The 26,545-nt window shown below is 55.1% G+C and overlaps 12 protein-coding genes across 12 annotated transcripts; 8 read left to right on the plus strand and 4 right to left on the minus strand.

Moving 5' to 3' along the window:
• Window positions 1–1,519: 1,519 nt before the first annotated feature.
• Window positions 1,520–3,427, plus strand: ACRALDRAFT_1070505 (uncharacterized protein; the record flags this gene model as incomplete). Its single annotated transcript, XM_071017775.1, has 1 exon — window positions 1,520–3,427. The coding sequence occupies one exon, from the start codon at window positions 1,520–1,522 to the stop codon at window positions 3,425–3,427; it is 1,908 nt and encodes a 635-aa protein (XP_070875482.1).
• A 1,219-nt stretch (window positions 3,428–4,646) lies between these two features.
• On the plus strand, window positions 4,647–5,519 carry ACRALDRAFT_2080177 (uncharacterized protein; the record flags this gene model as incomplete). The annotated part of the gene is made up of 1 exon (XM_071022376.1): window positions 4,647–5,519. A coding segment is annotated over one exon (873 nt), but the record flags the coding sequence as incomplete, so codon positions are not given.
• A 1,915-nt stretch (window positions 5,520–7,434) lies between these two features.
• ACRALDRAFT_2020113 (uncharacterized protein) lies at window positions 7,435–8,095 on the plus strand (the record flags this gene model as incomplete). Its single annotated transcript, XM_071020003.1, has 5 exons — window positions 7,435–7,455; window positions 7,498–7,533; window positions 7,602–7,699; window positions 7,775–7,991; window positions 8,054–8,095. The coding sequence occupies 5 exons, from the start codon at window positions 7,435–7,437 to the stop codon at window positions 8,093–8,095; spliced, it is 414 nt and encodes a 137-aa protein (XP_070875484.1).
• ACRALDRAFT_1063606 (uncharacterized protein) lies at window positions 7,579–8,926 on the minus strand. Its single transcript, XM_071016822.1, has 2 exons — window positions 8,647–8,926; window positions 7,579–8,480 (listed from the first exon to the last, which is right to left on the minus strand). The coding sequence occupies exons 1-2, from the start codon at window positions 8,778–8,780 to the stop codon at window positions 8,231–8,233; spliced, it is 384 nt and encodes a 127-aa protein (XP_070875485.1). The 5' UTR covers window positions 8,781–8,926; the 3' UTR covers window positions 7,579–8,230.
• Window positions 8,927–9,823: 897 nt separating this feature from the next.
• Window positions 9,824–11,429, plus strand: ACRALDRAFT_1081692 (uncharacterized protein). Its single transcript, XM_071019195.1, has 3 exons — window positions 9,824–10,094; window positions 10,153–10,639; window positions 10,727–11,429. The coding sequence occupies exons 1-3, from the start codon at window positions 10,035–10,037 to the stop codon at window positions 11,197–11,199; spliced, it is 1,020 nt and encodes a 339-aa protein (XP_070875486.1). The 5' UTR covers window positions 9,824–10,034; the 3' UTR covers window positions 11,200–11,429.
• Window positions 11,430–12,337: 908 nt separating this feature from the next.
• On the plus strand, window positions 12,338–13,202 carry ACRALDRAFT_2104908 (uncharacterized protein; the record flags this gene model as incomplete). The annotated part of the gene is made up of 2 exons (XM_071023216.1): window positions 12,338–13,006; window positions 13,080–13,202. Coding segments are annotated over 2 exons (792 nt in total), but the record flags the coding sequence as incomplete, so codon positions are not given.
• A 931-nt stretch (window positions 13,203–14,133) lies between these two features.
• ACRALDRAFT_1081691 (uncharacterized protein) lies at window positions 14,134–17,991 on the minus strand. The gene is made up of 4 exons (XM_071019194.1): window positions 17,365–17,991; window positions 16,866–17,286; window positions 14,783–16,781; window positions 14,134–14,697 (listed from the first exon to the last, which is right to left on the minus strand). Exons 1-4 carry the CDS (start codon window positions 17,664–17,666, stop codon window positions 14,549–14,551), a joined length of 2,871 nt encoding a protein of 956 aa, XP_070875488.1. The 5' UTR covers window positions 17,667–17,991; the 3' UTR covers window positions 14,134–14,548.
• Window positions 17,992–18,174: 183 nt separating this feature from the next.
• Window positions 18,175–19,469, plus strand: ACRALDRAFT_1093630 (uncharacterized protein). Its single transcript, XM_071019685.1, has 6 exons — window positions 18,175–18,323; window positions 18,397–18,434; window positions 18,494–18,589; window positions 18,663–18,726; window positions 18,793–18,880; window positions 18,937–19,469. Exons 1-6 carry the CDS (start codon window positions 18,286–18,288, stop codon window positions 19,075–19,077), a joined length of 465 nt encoding a protein of 154 aa, XP_070875489.1. The 5' UTR covers window positions 18,175–18,285; the 3' UTR covers window positions 19,078–19,469.
• A 1,540-nt stretch (window positions 19,470–21,009) lies between these two features.
• ACRALDRAFT_2077459 (uncharacterized protein) lies at window positions 21,010–21,752 on the plus strand (the record flags this gene model as incomplete). Its single annotated transcript, XM_071022307.1, has 3 exons — window positions 21,010–21,163; window positions 21,232–21,592; window positions 21,686–21,752. Coding segments are annotated over 3 exons (582 nt in total), but the record flags the coding sequence as incomplete, so codon positions are not given.
• Window positions 21,753–22,035: 283 nt separating this feature from the next.
• On the minus strand, window positions 22,036–23,594 carry ACRALDRAFT_1070498 (uncharacterized protein; the record flags this gene model as incomplete). Its single annotated transcript, XM_071017774.1, has 3 exons — window positions 22,036–22,253; window positions 22,338–23,403; window positions 23,481–23,594. 3 exons carry the CDS (start codon window positions 23,592–23,594, stop codon window positions 22,036–22,038), a joined length of 1,398 nt encoding a protein of 465 aa, XP_070875491.1.
• A 470-nt stretch (window positions 23,595–24,064) lies between these two features.
• On the plus strand, window positions 24,065–25,544 carry ACRALDRAFT_1081689 (uncharacterized protein; the record flags this gene model as incomplete). Its single annotated transcript, XM_071019193.1, has 6 exons — window positions 24,065–24,252; window positions 24,317–24,461; window positions 24,537–24,599; window positions 24,661–24,762; window positions 24,820–24,948; window positions 25,042–25,544. The coding sequence occupies exons 1-6, from the start codon at window positions 24,109–24,111 to the stop codon at window positions 25,542–25,544; spliced, it is 1,086 nt and encodes a 361-aa protein (XP_070875492.1). The 5' UTR covers window positions 24,065–24,108.
• A 27-nt stretch (window positions 25,545–25,571) lies between these two features.
• On the minus strand, window positions 25,572–26,234 carry ACRALDRAFT_2105262 (uncharacterized protein; the record flags this gene model as incomplete). Its single annotated transcript, XM_071023233.1, has 1 exon — window positions 25,572–26,234. The coding sequence occupies one exon, from the start codon at window positions 26,232–26,234 to the stop codon at window positions 25,572–25,574; it is 663 nt and encodes a 220-aa protein (XP_070875493.1).
• Between the last annotated feature and the right edge of the window lie 311 nt (window positions 26,235–26,545).

A 26,545-nucleotide genomic window follows, 5' to 3' on the forward strand; every position in this document is an offset into this window, starting at 1 on the left:
GGTTAGTAGAAGCATTGACGGTTGATTAAGCAGGCCGTCAACGGGACTCTAAAACACGTAGAGGATGGAAAGTAAAGGATAGAAAACGAAACAAAAGAACAAGGGAAAAGGAACAATTCCAACAAGTTAGAGCACCTGTTCATCCAGCGATGCCAATGTGGAAAGAGAACAACATGTCAGGCAGGGAAGGACCAGGACGGTGCAGCTAACAGAACAAGCATCTACATGGTAGTCCGGACTAGACACGCCGAATTTAGCCCCACACTCCTTCACCGAGCAACATCAACTGAGACGACACAGCAGAGCCTCATGTCTAGAACCAAGACACTGGAAAGACATGAAAGGCAGATAGAATCTTCTATTATACAATCCTCTCATTGAATGTACACCTGAAATAGAAGACGCCCGAGGCAGTTCTAATGTCCTTCCAGTGCATGTGTTCTATAAGACTGACAACCTGTGTTAAAGTCAGGACTCAGGGGCTTTCATGTCCACAGTCTTCCACAGATATGTTTGTCTTTCCATCATGGGCTCTCATGAATATGTCAAACAGTGCTCAGTGCTACTTGCTAAAGAAGTACATGTATCGTCTTCTCACATAGCAATCGACCAAACTCTTTCACTCAAATAGGACAACTCTCTTAATGCTCAACACATCAACAAAGATGCTTAGCCTGCCCTGTTCACATCACTTTACACAGCTCACACTGATCCAATATCAGACGAAGATCTCTCTGATATGGAAGGCTCGAAGCCAGTGCTCTTAATCATGTGCCTCCCAGATAGATAGGACCTTGTGCCTAGAGGAAGGTAGGCAGATGCCTTTATATCCACAACTTCCTATTCTGTATTCACGTCCGTGTGGAATATTCCATGTGAACAAACCAAAGCTCTCTGGAAGGCAAGCACGCGCCTTCCACTTATGCCCCTGAAGATTCTTTTGCTGCAGCCTGCCCTGCCCACAACTCAACCAATATCAAAATCTCCCACAATCCAAGCGGGCAGAAAATCTTCTTCTTCCCACAACCTCTCCCCTTTCTTCACTTGACCAGAAGCCACTGGCTAAGTGCTGGAAAAGCATCATCAACAATCACCTCACGCGCGCTCAAGATTCTACGTCTTCCGTTCCCAAGCCAGCTTCAGCTATCAACGTGCTAAACTGCCAACTTTCCCCTGCTCCGTGCCAGCTTTCAAGTTCCATATCTTCTGGCGTGAAGGTTTGTGTTGAATTTCATTGACTCTCTCTGCAACAGGCACGAGATATCTCCCTCCTGTATCTTGTTATCTAAGGCGCGCGTGCTTGTTTTGTTACAACTCCAACTATCATCACGTCGCGCGAGCTAATCCAGGCTTTGTGATTCCAGCTTCACTCTCCGCGTTGCCTCTTGCTTTGCCTGCTCTAGGCTCTCACTATTCCAAACTTACAATCACATCACTCCACAGCAACAAGTAAGTCTTCCAGATATTCCATTGTTCTTCTCTGGATCCCAGCTAACTTGATACCTCTAGAGCGTCAATCATGGCGTACCGTCAAACTCAAACCTCTGTTCCCGGTGCCGTCACCTGGGTTCGTTGGAACAGAGCCCCTGGTCCCGATACCAATACTATGAATCCAAACCATGCTGCTCCGGCCACTGCCACGCAGCCGCCTCGTTCCCCTGCGGATGGGCATCATGGAGAGCAGGCTTCGGCCAGAATGAACAACCTGAACGAGCGGGAGCCCTTTATGGCGTCTCACCACCAATATGCCGCTCGCTATGGCTATGAAATGTCTCCTCCTGCCACCCAGTTCAACTCGGGCCACTTGCACTTCATGCCCAACTACCATGACAATGCCAACGACATGCTGCCCGCTCAGGGACTGACGCCCCGCGGTGCCAACTTGGCCGTCGGACATGGCAGAAGCAGCGTTCAAACCCCCGTGTCTGAGGTTGACAATGACCTGCCTTACCCTCGGGTCCCTACCAATACTCCTTCGGCTGTTTCGGCCACTCCCCACCATGACAGCGGCCTGGGTTCGTCGTCTGTTTATCAGCCGTCGTCTGCTACCACCCCGTTTTCCATGGCCGCGGACTCTCCCCTTGGAAACGGCTACACGTTTGACCTTGGTCATGGACGGTTCACCCCCTCTCTGATCAATGGATTCGGGAACCAGACGGCGTCCCAGTACTCCCCCACGGACTACAAGTCCTACTTTGACACGTATCAGATGGCGGGTTTCGCCGATGGTCGTGATGGGAATGGCATCGTCGGTAGCCCTGTTCCTGGCAGGCACGGGGTCTCGGGTCGTCCGCCCACTGTTCCGCCTCCCAGCTTGATGCACGCCGGACTGGGTATGAGTCTTGGTAGCCAGGTCTCGCAGTCTCAGCTCTTTCGGGATGCTCGTATTGGCCAGATGGGTCAGATGGGCCAGAATGGCCAGAATAGTCAGAGTGGTCAGAATGGCCTTGCAGCTCTGGCAGCTCTCGCCCAGGCGTCTGCCTTCCGCACCACCGCCACGCCTACGCTGCCCGCACCGGCTCCAACTGCCTTGCACCCTGCAATCCCATCTTCCTCTGCCCACCCTGGCAACGGCAACAACAATGACGCAACTGCCCCTGGCGCCAGTAACCAGGTTGCCCGTCCCCTCGTCAACCAGGTGACCCGTTTCATCAACAGCCAGGTGGCCCGCCCTCGCATGAGCTTCCTGCCCAGCAACGCCGTCCTCCGCTCGGCCGGCTACGACCCCATGCAGCACAACGCGCACGAGCTGGCCGAAATCAAGATCCAGCACGGCATCTCGCCCAACTACCAGGGCGACCCGACCATCGCGCGCAACCACAGCGCCAACATCCCGCAGTCGCAAAACTGCTCCTTCTGGATCGTCAACCTGCCCCCCCGCGTCACCACGCACGAGCTCCTCTCGCAGATCCGCAACATTGGCCGCATCTTCGCCTGTGTTATCAACGCGCCCCAGCCCGAGCGAGGCCACTGCACTGCCGCCGCCAAAGTCGTCTTCTTCGACCTCTGGGCCGCACAGCGCTTCTATGCTACCTCCACCCGTTGCCGTCTGGTGGTCGGGGGTTACCGCACCCGTGTCAGCCTGAACCGCATTCGCTCCGCCGAGGCCGAGGGTCCTGGCAACCGCACGCGCGTCATCGTTCTCAAGGGCGATCCTTCCTTCGTCAACGAGACGTCCCTCACGGCTTGGTTTTCCGAGCGGTTCAAGTTTGAGGTGGACGAGGTCATCACGCATGTCCTCAACGAGCACATTGGTCACGTCGAGTATCGCTTTGGAAGCTGGCGTTGCCAGGCCGAGACGGCTCGTGTGGCCATCATTCGTGAGCTTGGCTACGATAGCCAGAACCCCAAGCCTGAGTGTCCCGTCTGGGAGATGAAGTTTGGTCTGGACCCTTGTGCTCCTCTTCCCACGTCGGCCCTGATCTGAGTCCCTTGTCCAAGACAAAGAAACTTGACCTAGAATTTCGTGGGTTTTGGTTCTATGGTGGGTTAGAACTTGGCTTGAGGAAGTGAGACCTTTTTTTCCCTACTGCTTGTAGAGACATGGATGGAGTTTTAAGGATTGCGTTTTCTGTACTGTCCCATGCAGACATCCCACCGAGGTGCTAGTCTTGATTTCAGATTGCCATGATGACTAGAACAATGTGGATAGCAGGACATGCCATATGGCTGTAGCTGGATTGGGGATAAAGGCGAAAGGAATGGTCAGAATCCATGTCTCGGTTAGGGTACTTTACAAGCAGAGGAATCACAAATGTGTGTCTGTTCTTCACTTACCCTTACATAAGGACGTATGACATGCTTCTCGACCTGGATCCTTCGTCTTCGCCATCGAGAACACGGTCCTAGGCGAGGGTGAAGCTGTCGATGAAGCTGTTTACTGTTCAAGAACCAGGAACGGAGTAGGTTTGGTTTGAACAAGTAACGAGTACTTTCTCCCACCACCGCGTACCAACACGTGACCCCTTTAATTTTGAAAATTCATAGAAAATCGAATATACATTTTATTACGCTGTGCTTTGAGAAAACCCCTTAGAAACGGACCCGTAATGTATACCAACAATTTTCCTAGTCTCTAAAGTAAAATTCGTAGAGTTATTTGCATTAAACTTGATGTTTAAGCCGGTCGGGTCTGTACATCTAGAAGTAGGGGGTACTCGTCACTTGTCCCTGAGTGACTGTACGTTTGTACTTCGTAATGACTGTATCCATGTACATGTAGCGCCGCGTGTGGACCGGTTCGGCGCGGAATAACAATTCACCGAGGTTAGATGCAAGTTCACACCAGTCTCGGATTCCTCCCCTTCATACAAAGTACCTACACACACTACATAGTCCTGCTCTGACTGCTAGCCAGAGCAATGCGTTGGTTCCATGGCAAGGGGACACCGAAGCGACCGTCTTGGTTTGCGTAGCCTCTTACTTCCGTTGGCTCTGTTGAAATGGCTCCGGTGAGGGGCCATATCGAGGACCCCGCCGAGTGCAGCGCCGACGAAAGTCGCGACACCCAGAGTCAACAGGCTCAACCAAAGGAGCCGACGTATGATGGTACGGACAACCAAGACCAAGACCACGACAAACCACGCCCATCGCCCACGCCGTCCGCTCCCCTCACCGCCTCGGATCGCGTCGCCGTCAATGGCCACCTCACCATCCGTTCCAAGCGCACCGAGCGTCAGCACAAGAGGCAGCAGAAGAGGGTCGCCAAGAAGACGCGTGCGACTGCCCACAACCCTACCAACGGGATACCCTTGCCCAACGAGCTGCTCCTGGTCGTCCTCTCCTACCTGCGTCCCAGCGATCTCTTCGCCTTGCTGCGTACTTGCAGATTTCTGCGGGACATGGTCCTGGCCTGGGAAATGTCCCTCGTCAGGGACATCATCGACATCCGCTACCCCTGCCTAGCCCAGTGCATCCGCCTCCCCGTCCTCCTCAGCGACGTCGACCCGAAATTTCAACCGGCACTGCTAAACCCCGACGGCAGGACCATGGGCGCACGCAAGTTTCAGCATATCCAGCCGCCGGACCACTCCTTCATCTGCACCTGCCTGACCTGCGTCCTCCACTGGATCGCCCTCTGCGTCGTCGTCGACTTTGCCCACTGGCAGGCCCACCTGGATTCAGGGGACCCCATCCCCACGATCCCGCGCGGCACGTCCCCCGCCTGGAACGAAAACCTCCTCCAGGCCAACGCCGACGTCGTGCGCAAGGCCCTCGCGTCGCCGCTCTGGTACGCCCGCGTCCTGGAAGAGCACCTCCGGTCCACCACGCGGTCCATACGCCGCCATGCGCAAAACAAGGGAAACCGGCGGCGGCGCTTCGAGATGACCCGTCGCGACGAGCTGGCCGGCACCGACGCCTTTCTGCGCCGCAAGGGCCCCGCCACCGTGGACTTTCCTTTCCACAGGGACAACTACTACATGCTGGAGGCGTACCTCCCCAACCGAAGCTGGGGCTCCGACGACGAGAAGTGGCTGTATCTGCCCGACTTGCACGACAGAGACCTGCAGTGGGTGCAGTACCTGTACGCAAATGGGGAGAAGAAGACGGAGGGGGCAGTAACCGAAGGAAGGTCTGATTAGAGTGACGAGAGACGACAAGCAGCACCTCGTTCATGCGTCCCCGCGTGCTTGAGAGCAGGACCGTGAGAAAAGGCTTCATTTAAGAAGGACTTGGACGCTATGGTCTAGTACTCTGCCGGAATCGGCAAGTCTACAATGAACTGCCAGCCCCGAAGGCTGCCTTCAGACCTCATGACGTCAACCAAGAGTCGGCATAACTTAGTATCCCTCTGAACAACAGGATCTGATACCATCCTGCTATTCGCGTCTTTACGGGTCAGCGTGTCTTGCGAGAGCGGCTTGGATGGCCATCAAGTGGATGAGCCCTGACCATCGGGCCTTTATAGGTGGGCTTTCTGACGAGAGGGTCTTCACTTTCGACTTGAACATTGCACTCGCCGATACACCGCACAAAACTCTTGGTCCCGAACTTCAAACCATGTCCGATCGGCCTTGAGAGTTATCACGCTCGACCCTCGGACGTCGCGATTTGGTCCCTTGACGCCATTTAGTTGGGATACAAATTGTTGGGCGTCTGCCCTCCAATTATGAGGCTGTCTTTGGTGTCGGTAGGCCACTTGGGAAGGTATGTCCTTCATGTCTCGTCTTTCTCACCCCTGCGAATCTGTCTTTCTTTTTCTGTTCGCTATAGGATGCAGACTGACGCTGATGTTAGGGATCCAAAACTTTCAACTCGCTTTGGGCCTTACTGACTAGAACATCCCCCTTTCATTTTCCCTCATCTGCTACTACTCCGCCCACCTGCACAGCAATCATCAGAGGGTGAATATGCCGAATGATCTGAAGGTCAGATGTGGCCACAGATTAATCCAATACAGTAAAATACGAAACCAAACCAATAAATCACAACGCTATCCTTTCCATCCATGTCGTATCATAACCGTCATCAACTCTGAGAACCCATGATGGCTCGCCAGGAGCCAGTTTGACGGAATGAAGTCGTCCACGTCGCAGTGCGGTCATTCAATCAACACCTTCGACCTCCCATCATCCCGCCCATGCGTCCTCCGCCCATTCCCATGCGCCCGCCGCCCATCCTCATGCCGCCTCCTCCCATTCCCATACCGTGACCGCCCATGCCGCCCATGCCGCCCATCCGTCGACGGCGACCCCCCAGTAGCCCGCCCAACATGCCTCCGCCTCCTCCCATGCGGCCGCCGTGCGACGGGCCCATCATGACAGGACGCGGTCCCATGCCACCGCCGTGGACTGTTCGACGAGAACCGAAGCACATGTTTGTTGCTTGTGTGGGTGGTATATCGGTGCTTGGTTGTGCTTGGTCGTCAGGATAGTGTAGTCGACTGTCGTACTACCGGGCAATCGTGTTTGGTTGAGTTCCGTAAAGGGGTTTCGGTCAGATTGAAGCTGCCTATGAGACAGTTTCGGGTGTTCTTTTGGTGGACAGTGGAATGAGTTGTCTTTTTGTTTATTTAGAGTGTCTTGGTGTTTCTTTTTTCCCTCGACCAGTAAAGAGGTTGAAGGTGGTTTTTGATCTTGGATGTGTGATGAATAATATCGAGAGAGGAGAAAAAAGGACGGCGGGGGAGGGTTTAAGTATGCCATGATCCCATCTCCCAAGTGTCGATGTCGATGTCGATGTCGAAGCTCGATCCAAGTTAAGAGGGAGAGAGGACTGACGACATTGTTCTTCTTTGCCAACTTGTACATCTTACCTCATAGTCCAAAGCCGTGCTACTGTTCCAGAGACCATGGACAGCGCAAGGAATCACTATCCAGGCTTTGGGATCAGCGCTGGCTTGGCGCATGTCATTCACCACATTGACGCGCAATCCGTTATCCGTCATCCGTCATCCGCTAACATCAACACCGAGCGACACCGAGAACCCTGGAAATGGCGGCAATGCACGTCACAGTTGTCAGCCCTACTAGGTAATTTCTACACGCGTATCCCCAGCCGAATGCGTACGAAGTACGTTGTACGAAGTACTTTGTGCAGTACTCGGTAAATACAGGCGATGTTCTAGAATATTAGTTTCGATTGACGGTTTCTTAATTTAGCTCCTTGACGAGTCATACATGATACAGAACGGGTACAGTGGTCAGACACGAACGTCGAACAAATGTACCTACAACACCACGCCTATAGGTACGCGTAGGTGAGGTACATTTGCTCGACTTTTGTGTCGACTACGGTACATGTCCGGTATTTCAGTGACATCATTCAACGTGAGCTTATACTATGGGGCTGTCTTGGATGTATTTCGTCTTAGTGTATTGCCCTCGAGACCGTCCCCATTCCTGGACCTTGTCCAGGCTATTCCTCGCTCAGTCATCATGCGGACGTCGAATATATCTCCAGCAGGACCCTCCGATATCACTCAACCAGTGATGGCCGCCTTATGTTTTGTCCCGCCACAAACCCTTGACGCCAAGATATCCCCAGAGAATGTCCCAGGAAAAAAAGAAGGAAAACAAATAAAACGCCGCTCTTCCTGCTTGCTATGCCCGAGAACCGACCTAACCCATACAAAGGAAACCAGAAGGATGTCTGAAGCAAAAGTCAAGATGAGGGGAAAATGGTAAAGAGTGGAGAAAGAAAGGGGAAGAAAAGAGAAGGGAAAAAAAAGAGAGAAGCAAAATTGACAGAGATGACCGGTCATGGTGGACAATCATCCACTGACCAGACCCTAGTCAGACGCCTCTCTCCTCGAAGTGGACGCAGCGGTCCTCGCTTCGTACACCTCGACGGCCTTCTCCAGCGCTTCCAAACTAGACCCGTCGCCATATGCGTCTAGTAGCTCGATGGTGAGCGCGCGGCTCTCGCGGGCCTGGCGCTCGTGCTCGGCCAGGGCGGCGGCGCGTCGGGACGTCGTCTCCAGTTGGACGTAGTAGTTGACGGCGTAGGCGGCAGCGATGAGGGCGATGGTGGGAGGGATCCTGTCCGACGGGAGAGATGAAGGGTCAGTTCTAGGCAGTTCTGGTACCGGTTTGGCTATGAAGGGGAGGCGGGGTAAGGGGTAAGGCAAGGGATAAAGGGTAAAAGCAGAGAGAGGCGAGAGGCGGGACAAAGGTGGAGGACAGGAGTCGAAGAGGAACGGCGTACCATTTTGCTGCTAGCCGTCTCTGTGTGTGAAGATATGGGAGGAAGGCCGGGTAGACGCGAGCTTGGGTGGAAAACGGCCGGGCTGCCATGGTGCTGGTGAGGGTCCGCTGGGACCGTGTATACGCTGGCCTCATTGTGTTTCGTAGAGGGGCAACGGTTCGATGTAGTGGTCGCGAGGACGATGCGAAGTGGAGGTACAGTGAGACGCAGGTTTGTACTTTGTAGGTTTGTAGGTATTGGACTATTGGATACTACAAGATGATTGTGTAGCTGGCTAAACCTCAGATCCATACCATGTGCGGCGTTGGATTTGGGTTTGCTCTTCTTTTAAAGGGCGCCGTCTTTGCAACGGCCCCTAGCAACCCGTACACCCCGGCCCCCGGGTTCGCGAGACAGACATCGGGTCGTCGGCTATTGCCTTCCGCCAACAATGCTGCCCAAACCGTTTTATGTAAAATGCGGGTGAAGTGGGTGAAGTGGGTGAAGTGGGCCAACTCATGGTGTGGGATGGTTTGAGGAAGCGGGTGAGACGCATGGGCATGGCACCATGCGGGGGAGTAGGCGTCTTGGCCTCCAATAAGGAACAGAGAAGAGGGACCGGAGCTGTCTGTAGCATACGTTGTACTTGCGTCTGTGTCCTCAACGCCACTAGAGGATCAGGACCGGTAGGTAGGACAACGTTGGACAACGGCCCTCCGGTCGACATATTGACTTGCGCATATTCGTACTCTTTGTTGTACTCGGAGTGGCCTTTCTGCTGTTCAAAGATGAAATAGACAATTACATTGTATTGCTCGGTGCTCTATTTCAACGTCGCGTGCCCCTGGTGATGGTGTGGTGTTGGGCGTTGCCGCCAAGATGTGCCCAATTTCCCGAAACAGCGTTTCCATCCCGCTGATGGATCGAATTAGCTCCGCTCCTCCGTAGATGGTGGGGTAAGCCCAATGGCAGCCCGAGCCGGCTGCGTCGGTTATCGAGAAAGACCCTCGGAGCTAACGGCGGTAATGTAATAGATGAGTTTAGGTAAGCCAGTGAAGAAAAGTACCTAGGTACCTGGGATGTGGATTGCGGGGCCGTCGTCTCGCTCAAAATGCTGACTCAGTTACCACTCTGTCGCGTCTCGAGCGCGTCACAGTCTTCAACACCGACTGAACGTTCACAGTCTTCAACACCGACTGAACGTTCTCCTGTTCTCGCGATAGTGCATCTTGGCTGGCAGCCTACCGACGCTTGATAGATGCCTACATTGGTACGAGCTTCTGACGCAAACTGCTTCCAATCCCACGTCTCTGGGACTCCTCGGAGAACGCGACACCATGCTGCTTCATTATTCCGTCGACTCGTCCATCTTTAGCTACCCTTAGCGGCGCCCCTCACCCGATTTTACCATGGAGGACACTACGAAGCGACACTTTTTCTACCACGGCAACACGGAAGATGAGACTCCCGTATGGTCCTTTGCATAATCCTTTTTTTCTTGTTTTCTTCATAGCTGACAAGTTCCAGGGCATAACTGAAGAAAAGTCCAACTGCCACTGGTGCCAAATCCGCGCCTTCCCTACCCACAAGCAATACCCAATCACCATAGTCAACGACGCCGACCAGGCCACGCTCCCTTCCAACTTTCGCTTCCTGTACCACTCCGTCCTCGGCGACGGCGTCGAAGCGGCCGAGGATAGTTTCCGCTCCGGCTGCGACTGTGCCGACGACGAAGACTGCCAGTATGGCCACTGCCTGTGCCTGCAGGAGCAGGAGGAGGTCGCCGAGAACGGCAACGGCCTGGACGACGCCGACGGAGGCCGCAAGAAGGTGTACCGCTACCACATGCACGGCCACAAGGCTGGCTTGTTGAGGAGCAAGTTTCTCGACTCGAGACAGCCCATCTACGAGTGCCACGACGGCTGTGCCTGCTCCGAGGCGTGCCCGAATCGTGTCGTCGAGCGTGGCCGAAAGGTGCCGCTGCAGATTTTCCGCACCAAGAAGACAGGCTGGGGTGAGTTTTTTTGTTCTTGTTTCCCTTTTTCTTTTGTTCTTGTTTTCCCTTGTTTTCCCTTTTCTTTTTTTTCTTACAAAAAAACAGGTGTTCGTTGCCCCGTGGATATCAAAAAAGGCCAATTCGTCGACAAGTACATTGGCGAAATCATCACGCCAAGGGAGGCCCAGCGCCGCCGCGACGAAGCCGAGGTCGCCGCCCGCAAAGACGTCTACATGTTCGCCCTGGACAAGTTTACCGACGAAAACTCCCCCGACACCCGCCTACGAGGCGACCCGCTCGAGGTCGACGGCGAGTTCATGTCCGGCCCCACGCGCTTCATCAACCACTCGTGCGACCCCAACCTGCGCACCTTTGCCCGCGTCGGCGACCACGCCGACAAGCACATCCACGACATCGCCATGTTCGCCATCCGAGACATCCCCCGCGGCGAAGAGCTCACCTTTGACTACGTCAGCGGGGTGCACCAGGATGAGGACGACGGGAAGGACCAGTCGAAGAAGCAGCACATGTCCAAGTGTCTCTGCGGCAGCAAGAACTGCCGAGGCTACCTCTGGTAGATGAACAAACAAGTCCCTCGTCATTCTGCAGCCTGGCCATTGTCACAAGCCAGTCCTTGTTCTGTTGGGAACTCATGTCGTCACCTGATCTGATCTTGTACACTACATACGAAGTAGGTACCTTTTCGTAGATCTTACTCATGTACTCCGTACCTGCTTAGGTAATACTCGGGGTTCTGGACCAATAGTTGTACTAGGATCTGGTACCTTGAATATCAGCTGGATTACATTCATTTTCATTGGCTCAAAAACTAAAGTAAGTTCGCCGTAGTTTTGATATCGGCCCAGACCGAGAAGGTGGAGACCTAGAGGGGGAAATGTCCCTCTCGGTGTCACCTCGCTTTCCCCCTTCCTTCACCTTCACCTCCATCTCGACATTCACCCTTCAGCCTCAGTCAACTGCGAGCCTCTGCAATAGCTTCTACAATGTATTCAGACAACCCTCGGACTCGGATCAGCTGGATTTGAAGTCCCCTCAACTGCTGCTTCCGATATACCGTATCCTCAACACCATCCAGTAGCTCTTCCCATAGCTTCTCTCTCTTCTTTGGTGGACCAGAGGACATGGGCATGGGACCTTGCATTCGCTACTTCCGATCCATTTGTCATTTTCGTCTGTGTCGCTAAGCTCCCTGGATCCGATCCGAAACCAGCCAAGGCCTTTGAGGATATAGCCAAGCCGCAGCTCTGCCGACAAGCGTCTCACAATGGTATGCAGCGTACAACCTTGTCTCGCCTCCTGTCGCTTCCGTTCCATTCCTCTCCCTTCCTTTTGCACCCGTGTTCTGGCTCGTTGTCCCTTCTACAAATCCTCTTCACTTCCTTGAGCCCTTGCACAGCAACCCGTTCGCTCTACAATGACAAACCACGCGAGAGTCGGCACATCCCCACGATCCAAAACTAACCTTCTCCCTAGGGTTGCTGCTGGTCCCGGCCCGAGGGTCCCAACGCACCCTCTCCTGGCGGCGGCGGCTCCCCAGTTCTAGCTCCCCCCGACCCAGCCGCCGCGCCGGCTCCTGGCCCCAATGCGCAACCCCAACCTTCACAGCCGCCCCAGCGCGTCATACGGCCTGCCGACCGCGATCCTCCCGGCCACACCTTTTCCTCCAACAGCGCCTCGACCCTGCTTCCTGTCCAGTCCCGCCGACGGTCACGCCGCGAGAACCAACCCCTCGACCAGCACATCAATAAACCCCTCCGCCGTCACGTCTGGACCTCCACCGACCGCACCTGGACTCGCGCCGCCATCGATCGCGAGCGCGCCGACTTTTTCGATACGCGTGTGACTGCCCGTCCCGAGGCCTGGCAGGCCATCCATGCCGCTCTTCAGGTTCTTTGGGATCCTGTCGGTCAGGGGGCCGCCGACGACGGCACAAACGGACTGGCCACCGCCGAGAGCATCCTCCATGCCGCAGACATAACCCTGCCGACCGGCAACCTTGCCCAAGGCGTGTACGACATCCTGGGCAACTACTACCCTCTCCCGGAGTGGGTCGTCGCCGACCCCGAAAACCTGGCCGAGAATGATGCAGAGGGCGAGGCGCGGGACCGCCGAACGTCCCACGAGGGAGTGGACGACGAAGACATGAAAGGGGACTGGACAGGTGCCGACGATGACGACAGCGACGATCTCGATGAGCACGAGGCGGCAAAAAGACGAGAAGAAAAGGGCAAGGCCGTTGTCCAGGTTCAAGATTTGATCCCTGTCCGTGCACGGTTAAGTGAGAACGCCCGGGACATCACCGTCTCCATCGTGAAGACGGATCCTGTTCGTACTCTGGCTTGGCGAGTTCAAGAAGCAGCAAGCGTATGTCGTTCACCCCCTTGGCATTGATCATTGTCCCTTTCCCACTTCTTTACTAACACGAACTCCCCGCCAGCTTTCCTCATCCAAAAAGGTCCGTATCGCCTACATGGGCAAGATCCTCAAGGAGAACCTGCCTCTCGACGCCCAAGGCTGGCGAGAAGGCCACACTGTGAATGCCTTGGTATTCGATCGCTAGCAGCCCGACGCTGCCTCGTCTGCATTACGTTCCCGGTCCCAAGAGCGCCGCCCCGTCGCATTTCGATGCTCAATTCCCTTCTGCGTATTCCGCAGGGCCGGCCCCACCAGGGCCGCTTCCGCGCGCCGACTCGGACCCCGGCGCAATCCGAAGGACGGGACCTGGCGACATGCCCACTCTGGACCGTGACCTGAGGAGAGGGCCACCATGAGGGCCAAGGGGCCGTCTCAATCTTGCAGCAGAGGCATTGGTTGTGTGGTGCCCCCTTTTGAGGGAGTCTTATTCCTTACATTCCCACTTACGCAGGAAACGGACTCGTCGACATTGGGAACTCTTTTTCCGTCTTTTGTTTTGTGCGAATACCCCTTTCCTTGCGAGCCAGCTCCGCTTCGTCTTAATGTTCCGGCGTTCTGGCGCAACATTCCCTCTACCCATATGACTTTTGTTTTCACCTCCGCTCTGATATGGAGACGGCGGCGAGTCTCTATCTTCGATCTGACACCATAATTTTTCTTTTCCTGCATCTTTACGTGGGATTACATCGGTTGAGTGTCGGTCAAGACAGCGGGTTAATCAGGAGTTGCGATTACGATGATATCAGGGGTTCTAATGTTTTTCGTTTTGCTTTCTTCCCAACCCCTTTTCCCTCCAGCTGTCGCCTGTGAGATGAGAATGAACTCATCAGGCGGGGAATTGACGGCGTCATGAGAGACGGAACGTGCCCCGTCATGACATTGGCGACCAGATACAAATACATATAATAATGCTGAAACTGAAGAGCCTGGCTTAATTGCGCCTCGTTCAATACTAGGATACCAGTCTGTTGAGTATCAACTACACCCAATGGCTCTGCCCTGAGGTTTTCCATTTCGTTGAGAACAGAGACACAGAAGAGGCACAGCACAGTGGACATCCCATACACTGCATAGACGACGAGAGGATGAGCAAGATCACGAGAGGCCATTTGCAATATCATCTCGACTTTGCCATAGACGCTGATGCCCAGTCTCAGCGACTCTTCTTCGTTTTACTCTAACCTCGCGGGCCAACGCACCTGTCAAACGGACGGACCATCGTCATCCATGCTCTCCTTCTCCTTTCTCTTCCTAAGAACCATCAGACAGCTTTCCAGAACAAATGTCCGCAGGTTACCATACGGCTTCTCCGCAAAAGGAAAACGGCACGCGACGACTCCCCTCCCCTATAACTTTGCAGGACATATTCATTAAGCATACTAGGATACTGCAAGGCGCAATAGATAAAATGGACCAACGGCTGGCGCAAATGACAGGGCGCAACCTGTCGTTGACTAAATTCTAGTAACCCATCCCCCAAGGCGACACCTCCTAGGCCGACACGCCAATTTTGTTGATACCCTTTAGAGACCCGAGACTGAGCGCCAGACCCTGGGAGCGGCTTCTTATTCTCACAAAACCGGTGATGGGGCCGTCTTCGCCCTCCTTCTCGATGCTCAGATTGGCAAGCGCATCCTCGCCTGTTGGTGCCAATAACGTCAGTAAAGGGGGACCTCGAAGAAAGCGGTAGGGAAAAGCGAAAAGAAGAACGACAAGGAAACATACCAAACACACTCCGGGCATAGAGGTTCGCGCTCAGGAACTGACAGTCGCCCTTCATACTAGCTTCCGGCGTCAAACAGTTCATGTTGGTGGCGGCCATGAGCTGCTCCAGGAACTCGCGCAGCGACTTGGCCTTGGAGTTGATGTTGACCTTGTTCTCCCACTCAAACTCGGTCCACATGGTGCGGAACTGCGTCTCGGTGCACGTCGCCGGCTGGATGTAGTCCATAATGTCGACGTGGACGTCGTTGAGGATGACCACGTTGGTGTCGGTCGAGTGCGCCCCGTCGTACACGACGTTGCCGAAGATGACGCCCGTGTCGGTCGACGACACCTTGATGGTGCACTGGACGTTGTGGAAGTCGTGCGGCCCCAGGTTCTGCGTCGTCGGCCTTTCCACCACCTTGAGGTCGCCCAGCGTCGCAAACTCCACCGAGAGGTTCTGCAGCGTCTCGGTGGTCTGGTTGACGAGCAGCACGTCGAGGACAATGTCGAACTGGTGCACGTTGACGTAGGCCTCGGCGTAGACGGGGTCCGAGAAGCCCGTCAGCTGCACCACCCTGTTCAGCGTGGAGCTGAGGTCCTCCGCCGTCGCCTCGGTGCCCGTCGCCCGCTCCAGGTCGTGGTTGAGCTCGTCGATGCCGTCCGTGGCGTTCTTCTTGGACAGCTGGCGGATCTCCACCGTGTCGTCGACCTGGATGGCCGTCTTGGCCTTCTCGACCGCCTCCTTGTCCTCCCGCTTCTTCTCCTCCGCCTGGACCATGGCCCGGAACGCCTTGCGCGTATCGTCGAGGAAGACCGTTTCGAGCTGCTTGTGCTCCGTAAACTCGGCCAAAGAGCGGACACACGACATGATCCGGTCCACCGAGTCCTCGTCGATGGGCGCCTTGACAAACTGCGACTGACCCACACGCACGATGGAGATCATGATGAGCATCGCCTCGCCCCGGAGGGCGTTCGTCCGTGCCTCGTCGGTGGAGATGTCCGAGTGCCGCATGACGAGCTTGACCAGGGCAGCGGCCAGTACGGTGGCGAGGTAGTAGTCGCCGTCGAGGATGAGCTGACGCAGCGGCGGCTTCTGGGCCGACTTGACGGCTTCCAGCTTGGCGGCCGCCGACGACTCGCTCGTGAGGGCCGTCTCCGTGGCGTAGGTGCCGTCGGCGAGGACCTTCCGAGAACCGGAGGGTGCGGCTGGCTTGGGATGTCCGTTGAGCATCTCCTTGTCCTCGTCACCGTCGTCGGCGTTGTCCAGCAGTCGCTGCTCCGAGGCGAGGATGGGGATTTCGCCGAGGCTAGCGCGTATCCTCTTCCACGCCTCCCGAATGTCGTCCTCATCCAGGGAGTATTCACCAATGATCCACATGATGCCTCGGTACACCTTGCCAGCCCGGACTTCGCCCAAGGTGGCCACGAGCCTCTGCACGATGGGCTTGCGCAGATTGGGGAACTTCTCGACGACTTCCTTGACAAAGTTGATGACATCGACCGCAGACGCCCTGTTGAAGTCGGACACGAAATCCATGAGCAGCTCGACCACGCTGGACGCTACCTCGGAGAACTTGATGGCGCATTGGTGGATGGCGTGGATCAGCAGCTGCCGGTACTCGGTGCTCTTCTCGTATTCCTGGTCGACCGTCTTGGACAGTTCCTTCTTGAGAAGCAGCACCATTTCTTCGACGTTCTTGCTGGACACCATGTCGAGGGCGATGTCGAGGGCTTTCCTCCGAACATCGATATCAGGGCTGGACAGGACACGCAGGATCTCCATCGCCAGGTCATCCAGGACGCCCTGATTCTTCCTGCGCAGTTGATCCACACGATCGAGCACGATCAGCTTGACATTGTTGTCGGCCTCCTTGATGCTAAGCTCGATAAACTTGGCAGCGGCAGCCTTGACAGCGACGGGGTTGTTGGTCAGTGCTGTCAGGGACGAGGCGGCTTCATATACGACAGTCGAGGTGCTTGCTTCGAGTAGGTCGAAAATAAGGCGTAGATACCGGGCCTATAACAAGTCAGAAACGGGAAAGAAAAGAAAAGGAAAGGAAAATCAAGGCCATGTTGAATGTTTAGGCTCTCAGTGTCCCACCTTGTTCTGGGAGTTCTTGACAGCATCCTTGCGGATGAACTCGAGCTCAACAAGCTGTAGAAGCTCCTCCGAATTAGGGATCCCCTCGAACACCGAGCTGAGGTACACCAGAGCCCTGTCATGGTCGATGGAGGCAAGGGCAGCAAAAGCATTCCGCTTGCAGGTGGCGTCGGATTCGGCCTCGAGGAAAGTGCTGATGAGGTCGGAAGCATCAGGAATGAGGGATGGGGAGTGTTGGTAGATGGACGCGACGGCGAAGACGGCATTCTTCCGTACATAAGCGTGGCGGTGCTCGAGACATTGCCTTGCGGAAGACAGGAGGGGCTCGATGAGTTCGGGCTCGCGGAGCTTGCAGAGGAAGCGGAGGGTGTTGCCGCGGATGTACTCGTTGGGATGCTGGAGATCGTTCCGGATACCGTTGCTGGATGGGAAGGGAAAATGTCAGCTCCTGGCAGCAGCAAGGCAGCTGAAGGTGGGGTGTTCAGAGCATGAAACTAACCAAACCAAAATCATTTCCTGCTTCAGTTTTCCGTTGGAATCGAGCTTGGGACAAATCTCGTAGTAGAAGTAGAGCATCTTCTTCAGAGGCTTGTGCTTGGAAGGCATGACGAATCGGATGATGTGCATGAGCAATTGCGGCATTGGGTCACCGTTGAGCATGATGGTGAGGACTCGCTTCATGGTTTCGACCTTGCTCTCGTCGGTGCCCTTTTCCAGCTGTGTCCGGAGCTCGGACATGCTGGGAATGTCGGCCGCATTGTCCTGGTGGACCAAGCTGTAGGCGTTCTCGAGGAAGGACATGGTGACGGCAGGTTGATGCGGGCAGATGCCGGCGCGTCGACAAGGGCTGAACAGTCGGTTGCTATATCCGTCGACGTTGGTGGAAAGCGGAGGACTTTTGAGGTTGGATAGTGGCAGCGGGCCAGCTGAAGGCGGTGGAGATAATTTGGGCGAGGGAAAGGAGAGCTATATCGGCCGGGCGGAGCTCTGGTAGTGGGCGGATTGCAAAAAGACGCAGAACATGCAGCCAATGTCGAGTACTTGGAAAAGAGAGCAGTGGGAGGTGTTGAGTTGTCGCGAGGTGTGAGGATAGGATGCCGCCCTCGCCCTTGAATAACGTTGCTGGACGTCTCTGTCTCTGGACATCTGGCCTGCCTACGCGAACAGGTGGCAGTAAGCGAAGAGGGCACGTGATTGGACTCCCCTGAACGGGTCGGATCAACATGTATCCGGCGCCCAAAAAGCCATGCTCCTTTGAACGTTGACCCCACTCATGGGCCTTGGCCTGCAGCCTACCCCCCAAGCTCTTCAGCTCTTCGCTGCCCCACGTACGACAGCCTTTCGAACGGGAGATCGTATCAGTACATCCCAGACCGGCCTCAACACGCGATCAGTTTCCTACCGCCGACGCGCTGACAAGATGTCATCTATGAGCGAACCATTTTACATTCGATATTAGTACGGGACGATCCAGTGGAATCAATCGATCGACCTTGTCTATTTACTGCAGTCGCTGACATTCGCCTCGCAGTTCGGGTCACTCTGGGAGGTTTGGACATGAGTTTCTCGGTCAGATTCCCATCGCCGTGTGAATGCCGTGTACTTTTCTAACCGATGCGGGACGATAGAATTCGATTTCAAAGCTGTAGGAGACGGCCGCAGCGCAGTTGCGCGTTACGCCAACAACTCCAACTACCGAAACGACAGCTTGATCCGCAAAGAGAGTATGAAGACCAGCCGAAACCTACGTCGCGACCCAATACTGCCCTACGAGGTGCTGACGAATGAACCGCATAGTGTGTGTTAGCTCTCTGGTGATTGACGAGATCAAACGCATCATTCGGACCAGCGAAATCTTAAAGTAGGAGAACCAGAGCTCTCCAGCCTAGAGACATGCGTTGGAAAAAACTTCTGACCTTTTCCATAGGGAAGACGACTCCAAATGGCCGCAAAAGAACAAGGACGGACGACAAGAACTCGAGATTCATTTGGGAAATGAGAAGATCTTCTTCGAGGTCGGTAGCCAGTACATGGACGTGAGTGAGAACTTGAAACTGACGCTGTTGGACAGACGGCCAAGATTGGCTCTCTAGTGGATGTGACAGAATCGGCGGATCCTGAAGGCTTGCGTGTCTTCTACTATCTTGTGCAAGACCTGAAGGCATTAGTCTTCAGCTTGATTGCTCTTCATTTCAAGATTAAGCCCATCTGAACAACGATGGCTCGGACTTTGCCAGCATGACGACATGACGATACCCCATGATGCGCCAAAAAGCGGAACACGGAGGCGCGTACTGGATAGAACAGGAGGAAAAGGGGGAGCAAGAAAAGTTGGCCATGACGTATATACCCTTGTGTCGGGTCTGTGTGATGGCCCTGTGGCAACTGAGGGGAAACTGTTCTGATATTCCACATTCTGCAAAGACATACCGCTTGTCGATGAATGAACGAACCTTTCTAGTTTGGTCCTCTTGAATCCCATTTGGGACTCTTGTCCATGGTGTAGCCTGCGACGTCAGACCTACGCCTATACTTCTTCTGCGGCCGTGTCTGGCCCACGAGTCTGGTTTCGCCTCTCCTGTCATACACATGCCCATTGTCCCACCTAGACGAATACGAAGTGTAAAATCATGTCCATCGACTCATTGTAGTTGACAGCCCGACGGGCTAAAGCTGGCGACCGGAATCGCCTATCCGGGAAATCCGGGGTCCTCCGCGTACGGCCAGGTGGGTGCGGTCCGTCATGTGGTGGCAAGCAAAAAATGCACGGAGAAAACCCCCACCTCCAATATACGTACCTATCTACTGCGACGCGGATCGGGCAGAATTTGACCCGCCAAAAAGACCCCCCAAATGCTTTCCCTCCCCATGTCAACAGTCACTGTTGTTTGATGTCCAACTACCTAACCTACAAGGTCTATTCCGTGCCCTTTGATTCCATCTTCAACCCAATGTTCTGGAGGCGCATGCTTCCTCTTGGATTATTTTCATAACGAGTCGTCTCTTTGGGCTGTCCTAGCTTGTTGCTTTAACGTTCGTCCCCGTCCTAAGCTCTAGCCTCTAGTTTGCCGCCTCCTTGGCTTATCATCGCCGGGAACACTTCTCCATGTCTTCCACCGCCTAAGAGGGCTTTCACCCTTTTTCCAACTGCGCGTCCATGCCAGTTGTGTTCTTTGATCGCGACATTCATCCTGCTAAGCGACTTGCTTTATAGCCTTCTCGACCCGTCCTATACCGCAGCTACTGCCAACGAAAAACGAGAAAAAAAAACCGATACTTGCAGCTTCATCACATCTCTCCCGATTCGCCTCCTGTCGACTGTCGATCACACACGCTGTTACAATCGCTATACTTCGTCGATTAGCCAGTTGGCCACTTCTCTTCAGGCACTGGAACTTCTTCCCTCGTACCGCGGGCGGCCTTCTTCTCTTTGCTTATACGATTGCTCATCTTGTCGTCGTTTGGCCGAAACTCCCAACGAGCCCCATCGCATCAACCATGCCGACCCCATCGACGAATACTCCCCCTTCGCCCCCGTCCCTCAACACATCATGTCCTGAGGATGGGGATCCGCGAGCCGCCTCGCTAGGTTGGCTACCAACATCAGAGCAACACGGTCAACAGGCAAGCGACGTTCAAGAAGGACAAGCAGATACACGTCAGACCTCACCCGCCCCCGGCCCTGTCACGACGTCTTCTCGCAACGACACCAACGATACGAACGATACCGAAACCGATGCCATGGTCGAGGACGAACCCGCGTCGGTCGTATCGTCACGATCGCCAACCGTATCGCCAGCTCCCGAATCCACCGCCACTGCCAGTACGACCCCGGCCGCCAGCGCAGAAGAGCCCGATTCCGTGAAGCCGATGGATGTAGATGAGAACAGTCGGTTTGGCGTTGTTGATGGCGTGCGAATGTCCTTGAACGACCGCACAGAGGGCAACAGTCGCGTGTCAATCGCCCGGTCGCAGCATGCAGGCTCCAGCAAGGACCGAGAGGCTCGCAGCTCCAGCCCGGAGGATGACGAGTACTACATGGAGCCTTCCATGGGCCCTGACTACCCGATCAGGAGGGTGCGCATTCCTCCCTTGGCAATCTGATACCAAGTTGTGGACAAGATCTAATCTCTTTTTCTTTCACCAGGTGATCCCAACCTCGCCTTCCCCGTACCTCCGACCCGGTAGCAAGTTCCACGGCACCCAGCAGTCGGAGAAACAAGTGTACGACGTCCAAGTGGAGATCAAGCACGTCGACTTGAGGGAATCATTTTTGTGTGGATATCTACGTATCCAAGGTCCGTCTTGATGAGCGCCCCGTCCCATTTCTGGGCGGGTGTGTATTGGACGAGGACTGACAGCGTAGCAGGATTGACCGAGGACCACCCAACGCTGACGACGTACTTTGAGGGCGAGATCATCGGCCCCAAGTACAGCTTCCTCACGAAACACCCCAGCTGGGGCGCGTCCGACAAGATCGACCTCAGCCACTGGAGCAAGTTCAACGCCTTCCGGCCGTACCTCAAAACGGCGCGCAAGGGCCCCCTGTTCATCAACAACGTGGCGCAGAAGGAGAACATCTTCATGCGGTGGAAAGAACACTTTTTGGTCCCCGACCATAGGGTGCGCACCATCACCGGCGCCAGCTTTGAGGGCTTCTATTACATCTGCTTCAACCAGGTCAAGGGGGAAGTGAGCGGCATTTACTTTCACTCTAAGAGCGAGAAGTAAGTTTGTTCGATGCGAGTGTCGTACAGGGGTTGCATGCCCGGCCATCGCGACATGGCACTCTAACTGACGTGTTCCTTTTTCCTTTACAGATTCCAGCAACTCGAGCTCAAACATGTCGAAAACAGGGGCTGTATCCCCGCCATTGAATTCCGATAACTAGAACCGGACGCCTAAAAGTATGTGGTATGCTTACGGGAAGTGAACGCGTATGAGTGATGATGAGGCGGGATACGACTTGAGATATAGCATGCTATTTATTCTTCTTCATCTTTATCTTTATTCTTGCCCGTTTCTCAACTTTTGAGATGATGGCAGCGGCTTGACCAGCGAGAGGGTATCTTTTTCCCTGCATAGGTAACGAGGAGGTGGCGCAGGAGGAACAGGAGGAGTCTGACGAGGTTGGAAAAATATACTCCCCCGACCTTGACTATAAGGGTCATCAGCTGCATTCTGATCTTGCTTGGTCCTGGCCGTTCTGTCCTCCGTCTGCTTCGCCCTCTGGCGTGTCCTTCTTGAATCGCTTGAAGTAGCTTTCGCGGAAGGGGTTCAACTCGTCCGCCGTCTTGCCAGCGTGCTGTGTGCGCTGGTACGCCGCCACTGTCTCCGGGTCGACTTGGTCGTCGGGGATGCGGCTGTATGTAATGAGCCGCCGGGACCCTACGAGGCTGTTAAAAGAGGTGGAACCCACGAGATGGAGTGGATTGATGGGCGTTGAAAAGAGTAAACCCACTACTCACTCACATTTGTTAAATGGCTGGACGCAGACAGCCACAATCTCGAGACAGGGGTGCGTGGGCACGGCGAGCTCCTGGTCTTCGTCATTGGCCGTTGGCATCCAGAAGGAGATCCGACCTTGATCGACGAGCATCTGAGCCGCAAACTCCAGGATGTCGTCCAGCATGGCCAAGAAACTATAGGGTTTCTTTGGCGGGATGAACTGGGACGACTTCCAGAACCTGTCGGTCGAAGAAGCAACCGCCAACACGCCAGCCCTCTCGGGCTTCCGGGCGCCCAGGACCCTCAACCCTTCCCTGACGCCGTAGGGCGGATCGCACACGATGGCGTCCAGCCACCTCCGCCTGGCGAGCGGCGTGTTGGTCAGGTCGGCGACGAAGAAGTCGCCCCAGCGGTCGAGGAGGCCGTACTGTTCAAAGTTGCCGCGCACGCTCCTGGGCCCGCCGGCGCCGCGGATGCAGCGGCCGTCAATGTCGCTCCCGAGGGCGAGGGCGCCAAAGTGGGCGGCTGCGACGGGGAAGCTCCCCGTTCCGACAAAGGGGTCGTAGACCAGGGCGCCCGGGCGGGCGAGGGCCAGGTTGGCGGTGACGAGGGCGAGCTCCGAGTCCATGGAGGTGGTGCTGATGTAGCCGCGCTTCTTGAGGTCGTAGACGTGGAGGAGGTCGCGGGCGCCGTGGGCGAGGAGGCGGCCCAGGAGGATGCGGCGCGGGTGTGGGCCGACCGGGGTGCCGGGGGGCCGGAAGGGCCAGTCTTCGAAGACGGTGAAGGTCTCGTCTGGGTTCTCGAGGATGATGGCGCCTTTGAGGGGGAGGTAGGAGAAGGAGTTGAAGATGGCGAGGCGTTCGGGGTGGGGGCGGGTGTGGTGAAAGGTGTCTAATGCGAATTTGAAGGAGCTCTCGGTGTAGGGCTCGCAGAGGGGGGTGGCGCGTTGGCGGACGTCATGGTGAAGGTCGGATAGGAGGCCTGATGGCGCATGAGCCCAGAATTCGTGGATGGATTGGCAGAGGATGGAGCGGCGGACGAGAGCGCGCGCAGCGTCGGCGGATGGGACGTTGATCAGGCAGAAGGGGGACTAGATGTGGTCAGGGAGGAAAAGGAGGGAAAAAAAAAAAAAAAAAAAGAGAGAGAGATTCTCATATGAAGACTCACGTCCTGCCGGTAGTCCAAGATTTTGACTTGTATATTTTCAAGTACAGCCAGGGCCTGGATTTCAGGTATTCGGAAAGACTCGTGCACCTGGCTGAAACGTAGTATACAGTCCATCTTTGCGATGATGAATTTCCCTGGGCCAAGTCCAATTCAAGTGAGTTGTGCTGAATATTCGTATTCGTATGTGAAAATGATGTTGCTAGTCGTCCAGTCGTTCTGTGAAGGGAGCTACGCCAGCCGATTCAGTAATTTTAATAATAGTAAATACCCAAAAATTCATAAGGTGGTTTCCGTAATTTAGCCCTTCTTAGGCGTATCCTGATTTCAACTGCTATCTACCCACGTCGTAAGTGAGGCAGCTCGAGATGTGAATATTTGTGGTTGAGGGGATTGCGCGAGTTACGAAGTACAAAGTACTTGCTATTCTAAGGCCACCCCAGGCCGTGCGGTCAAGTGACTCGACGGGCCAATTATAGGACGGTATGACAGTTACAAGGAAGATGATTACTATTCCCGCGCCTCTTCGTATTATCAACAGCCCTTCACAACCTCATCTCATTTTCCTCTCTTATCCTCCTCAAGACCGCCATCCTTCTCAACCTCCCGTCAAGACACCCCGCAAGCTACCATGTTCTCCCTCCCTCAACCTAGCGTCTACCAGACATCAAAATGCTTCATAACGTACGGGTCAATGGCCCACGTCGAGCAGGGAAAATTGCCCACCAAAGGGAAACCATGGCATCCCATCCTACAGCAGGGCTTCAATCACAAGGTAAGCCGCTGCCATTCTATTATTCTCTCAATTATCCGATGAAGCTCGGTACTAATGTCTAAAGATTGACCTCGTGCTTCCGGAAGAATGTTACGAGCTAGTCAAGCAGAAACTCGTCGAACAACGTTGCCCCCCAGTCTACCACAGGGTGATCATGACTCTGGGCCAGATTCTTGACGGTCTGTTCTTTAACGAGTACATCAAAAAAGGTGTGCAAACCGGGATCCCCTGACCAGCTCAGCCAGAACAAAATAAAAAGGACACCCGCTAATTCCACATGACAGGAAACATCCTCATGCTGTCCGAGGGCCGGACCACAGTGGAGAACGTCTTCTCCTTGCGGGAAGGCAAGTTATCTCTGGACGAAGAAATCTCTTTCGTATATTTGTTTCTAACAAACTCCCTCAGGCCTACTAACCATGTATCTGGACAAAGAAACGTATGAGAGAGCTGGGCTGGTGGGCAAACCGCATGGCGCCAAAGGTGGCCGGGGACTCAAGCCCAGGTGGAGTAAGTCAACGTTGGCGCAGAACCGGCGTTTCGTTCACATAGCTGACAACGTGACAGTCGTCAGCTACCAATTGCGGGATCCGTCCATGTTTCACGGCAAGAAAGGATTCGACAGGTTGGTATATGCCTGCAAAAACGTACTCAACCGGCCATTGACATGGCTCTTCTGCGATTTGAGTCCCACATGTGAGTTTCCACTCCCCCTGCCAGCCAAACAGGGCGGCGGGGGTTATCCCAGGCGCAATGGTGACTAGCTGACCATAACCTTACAATACCCAGCACCGGACCCGGATCCTCTCCAGCAATACGCGCCAGTCAAGTTCACCTCCAACCCTGGCCTCAGCCCGGCCGTCCAAGTCGAGATGCCAACCCTCGCCATGCCTTCGGAGATCCTTGCCCACGGGAACCGTTCCGACCTTGAAGATTTCGCCACCGAGATATACGAATGGTTCTCCCTCGTCCGCCTCGAGAGCCCTCGCGTCGCCGCCAACGACGACATTGATTCCTATCTATCGCGCTACCGAGTCCCCAGCGATGCGGGTCCGACCGTGCAGTCCAAGGTCTGCAAGGTGACCTGGCAGGGCTTCGTCACCGCCGATTGGGTGCGCGGGCTGCTGGTCGATGTGCTCGCCACCCTGCCTTCTCGGGCGTGGTTCTCGCTGAGCGCGACTTCCTTCTCCAAAGGCTTGAACAAGGGAGACAGCGCAGAAGTGGCCTTCCTACGGCCACCCAACTCTCCTGGCCAGTATTTGCTGTGGGAGATCAAGGGCGAGGATTCATGACCACAGGACGAAAAAAAAGACGACGCTTTAACCGTCTCTTGGACGAACATTCCGCTCCGAGGCGAGACCTTGGCCCAGTACCGCATCCTCGACCAACTTGCGCAGCTCGGCCTGACCCTCGGACGTGTGGAAATCTTCTCGCTCGGCGAGCTGCTCGATCCGTCTCCTGAACTCGCTGTCTACCTCTTCTGGGACGTCCTCGGCCTGCTGCATTGTTCCGACTGATACGGCAAGCCCTTCGGGAACGGGAGGCAGCTCTGCTGACGTAGTAGCTGTTTGTCCCGGTCCGGTTGCGGAGACTCCATTGGCCGACCGCTCTCCTTCCACCGACGCCAGGTATTCGGCTACGGCCGGGAATTCGGCTTCGCCCTCAATCTTCTCCCTCGCCGTCACTCCGTCGGAGCCCCGAATGTCAAGACTGGCTTGAAGTTCTTCCACCAGGCAGCGAGCGGCCTCAACGGTTTCGACTACGAACAGCGCCGTCTCGCCGTCTTCGTCCTTGAGGTTGACGTCGACCTTGAACTCGCGGATAAGCGCACGGAGGAGATCCAGGTGGTTGTAGCTGGCAGCTGCGTGGACGAGGGAGTAGCCGTGTTCGTCTTGGGCGGAAGCCAACGCTGGGTTCTCTCGAAGGAGGGGTAGCAAGGCCGGGCTGTTGTCGGCAGCCAGGAGGTAAGGGTTGGGTGTCATGTTCCAAGCTCGAGAGAGCCCCGAGCTCTTGGCTTTTGGGTTGGATGCAAGACGATAGTTGGAATGGAAGAACTGAGGCCAATTCAGCCGAATTATTAATAGTATGGTGACGGTTTCGGGTGTTGGTGCCTACTTTGTACTCGCATCGAAATTTCAATTTTCTGCCACTGCGGGGAGGTCAACCCCGCCTAGAGAGACCCACCGCCTGCCTGATCGGGCCACGAGGCGTACGAAGTATATGTACGTACCGTACAGTATGTACCTCCTTATATTTACACTATGTGCTTGCCGCCGCAGCTCACCGTGGCGCC

The sequence above is a fragment of the Sodiomyces alcalophilus genome, assembly GCF_042370955.1.
Source record: "Sodiomyces alcalophilus JCM 7366 unplaced genomic scaffold ACRALscaffold_4, whole genome shotgun sequence".
Taxonomy (NCBI): Eukaryota; Fungi; Ascomycota; class Sordariomycetes; order Glomerellales; family Plectosphaerellaceae; genus Sodiomyces; species Sodiomyces alcalophilus.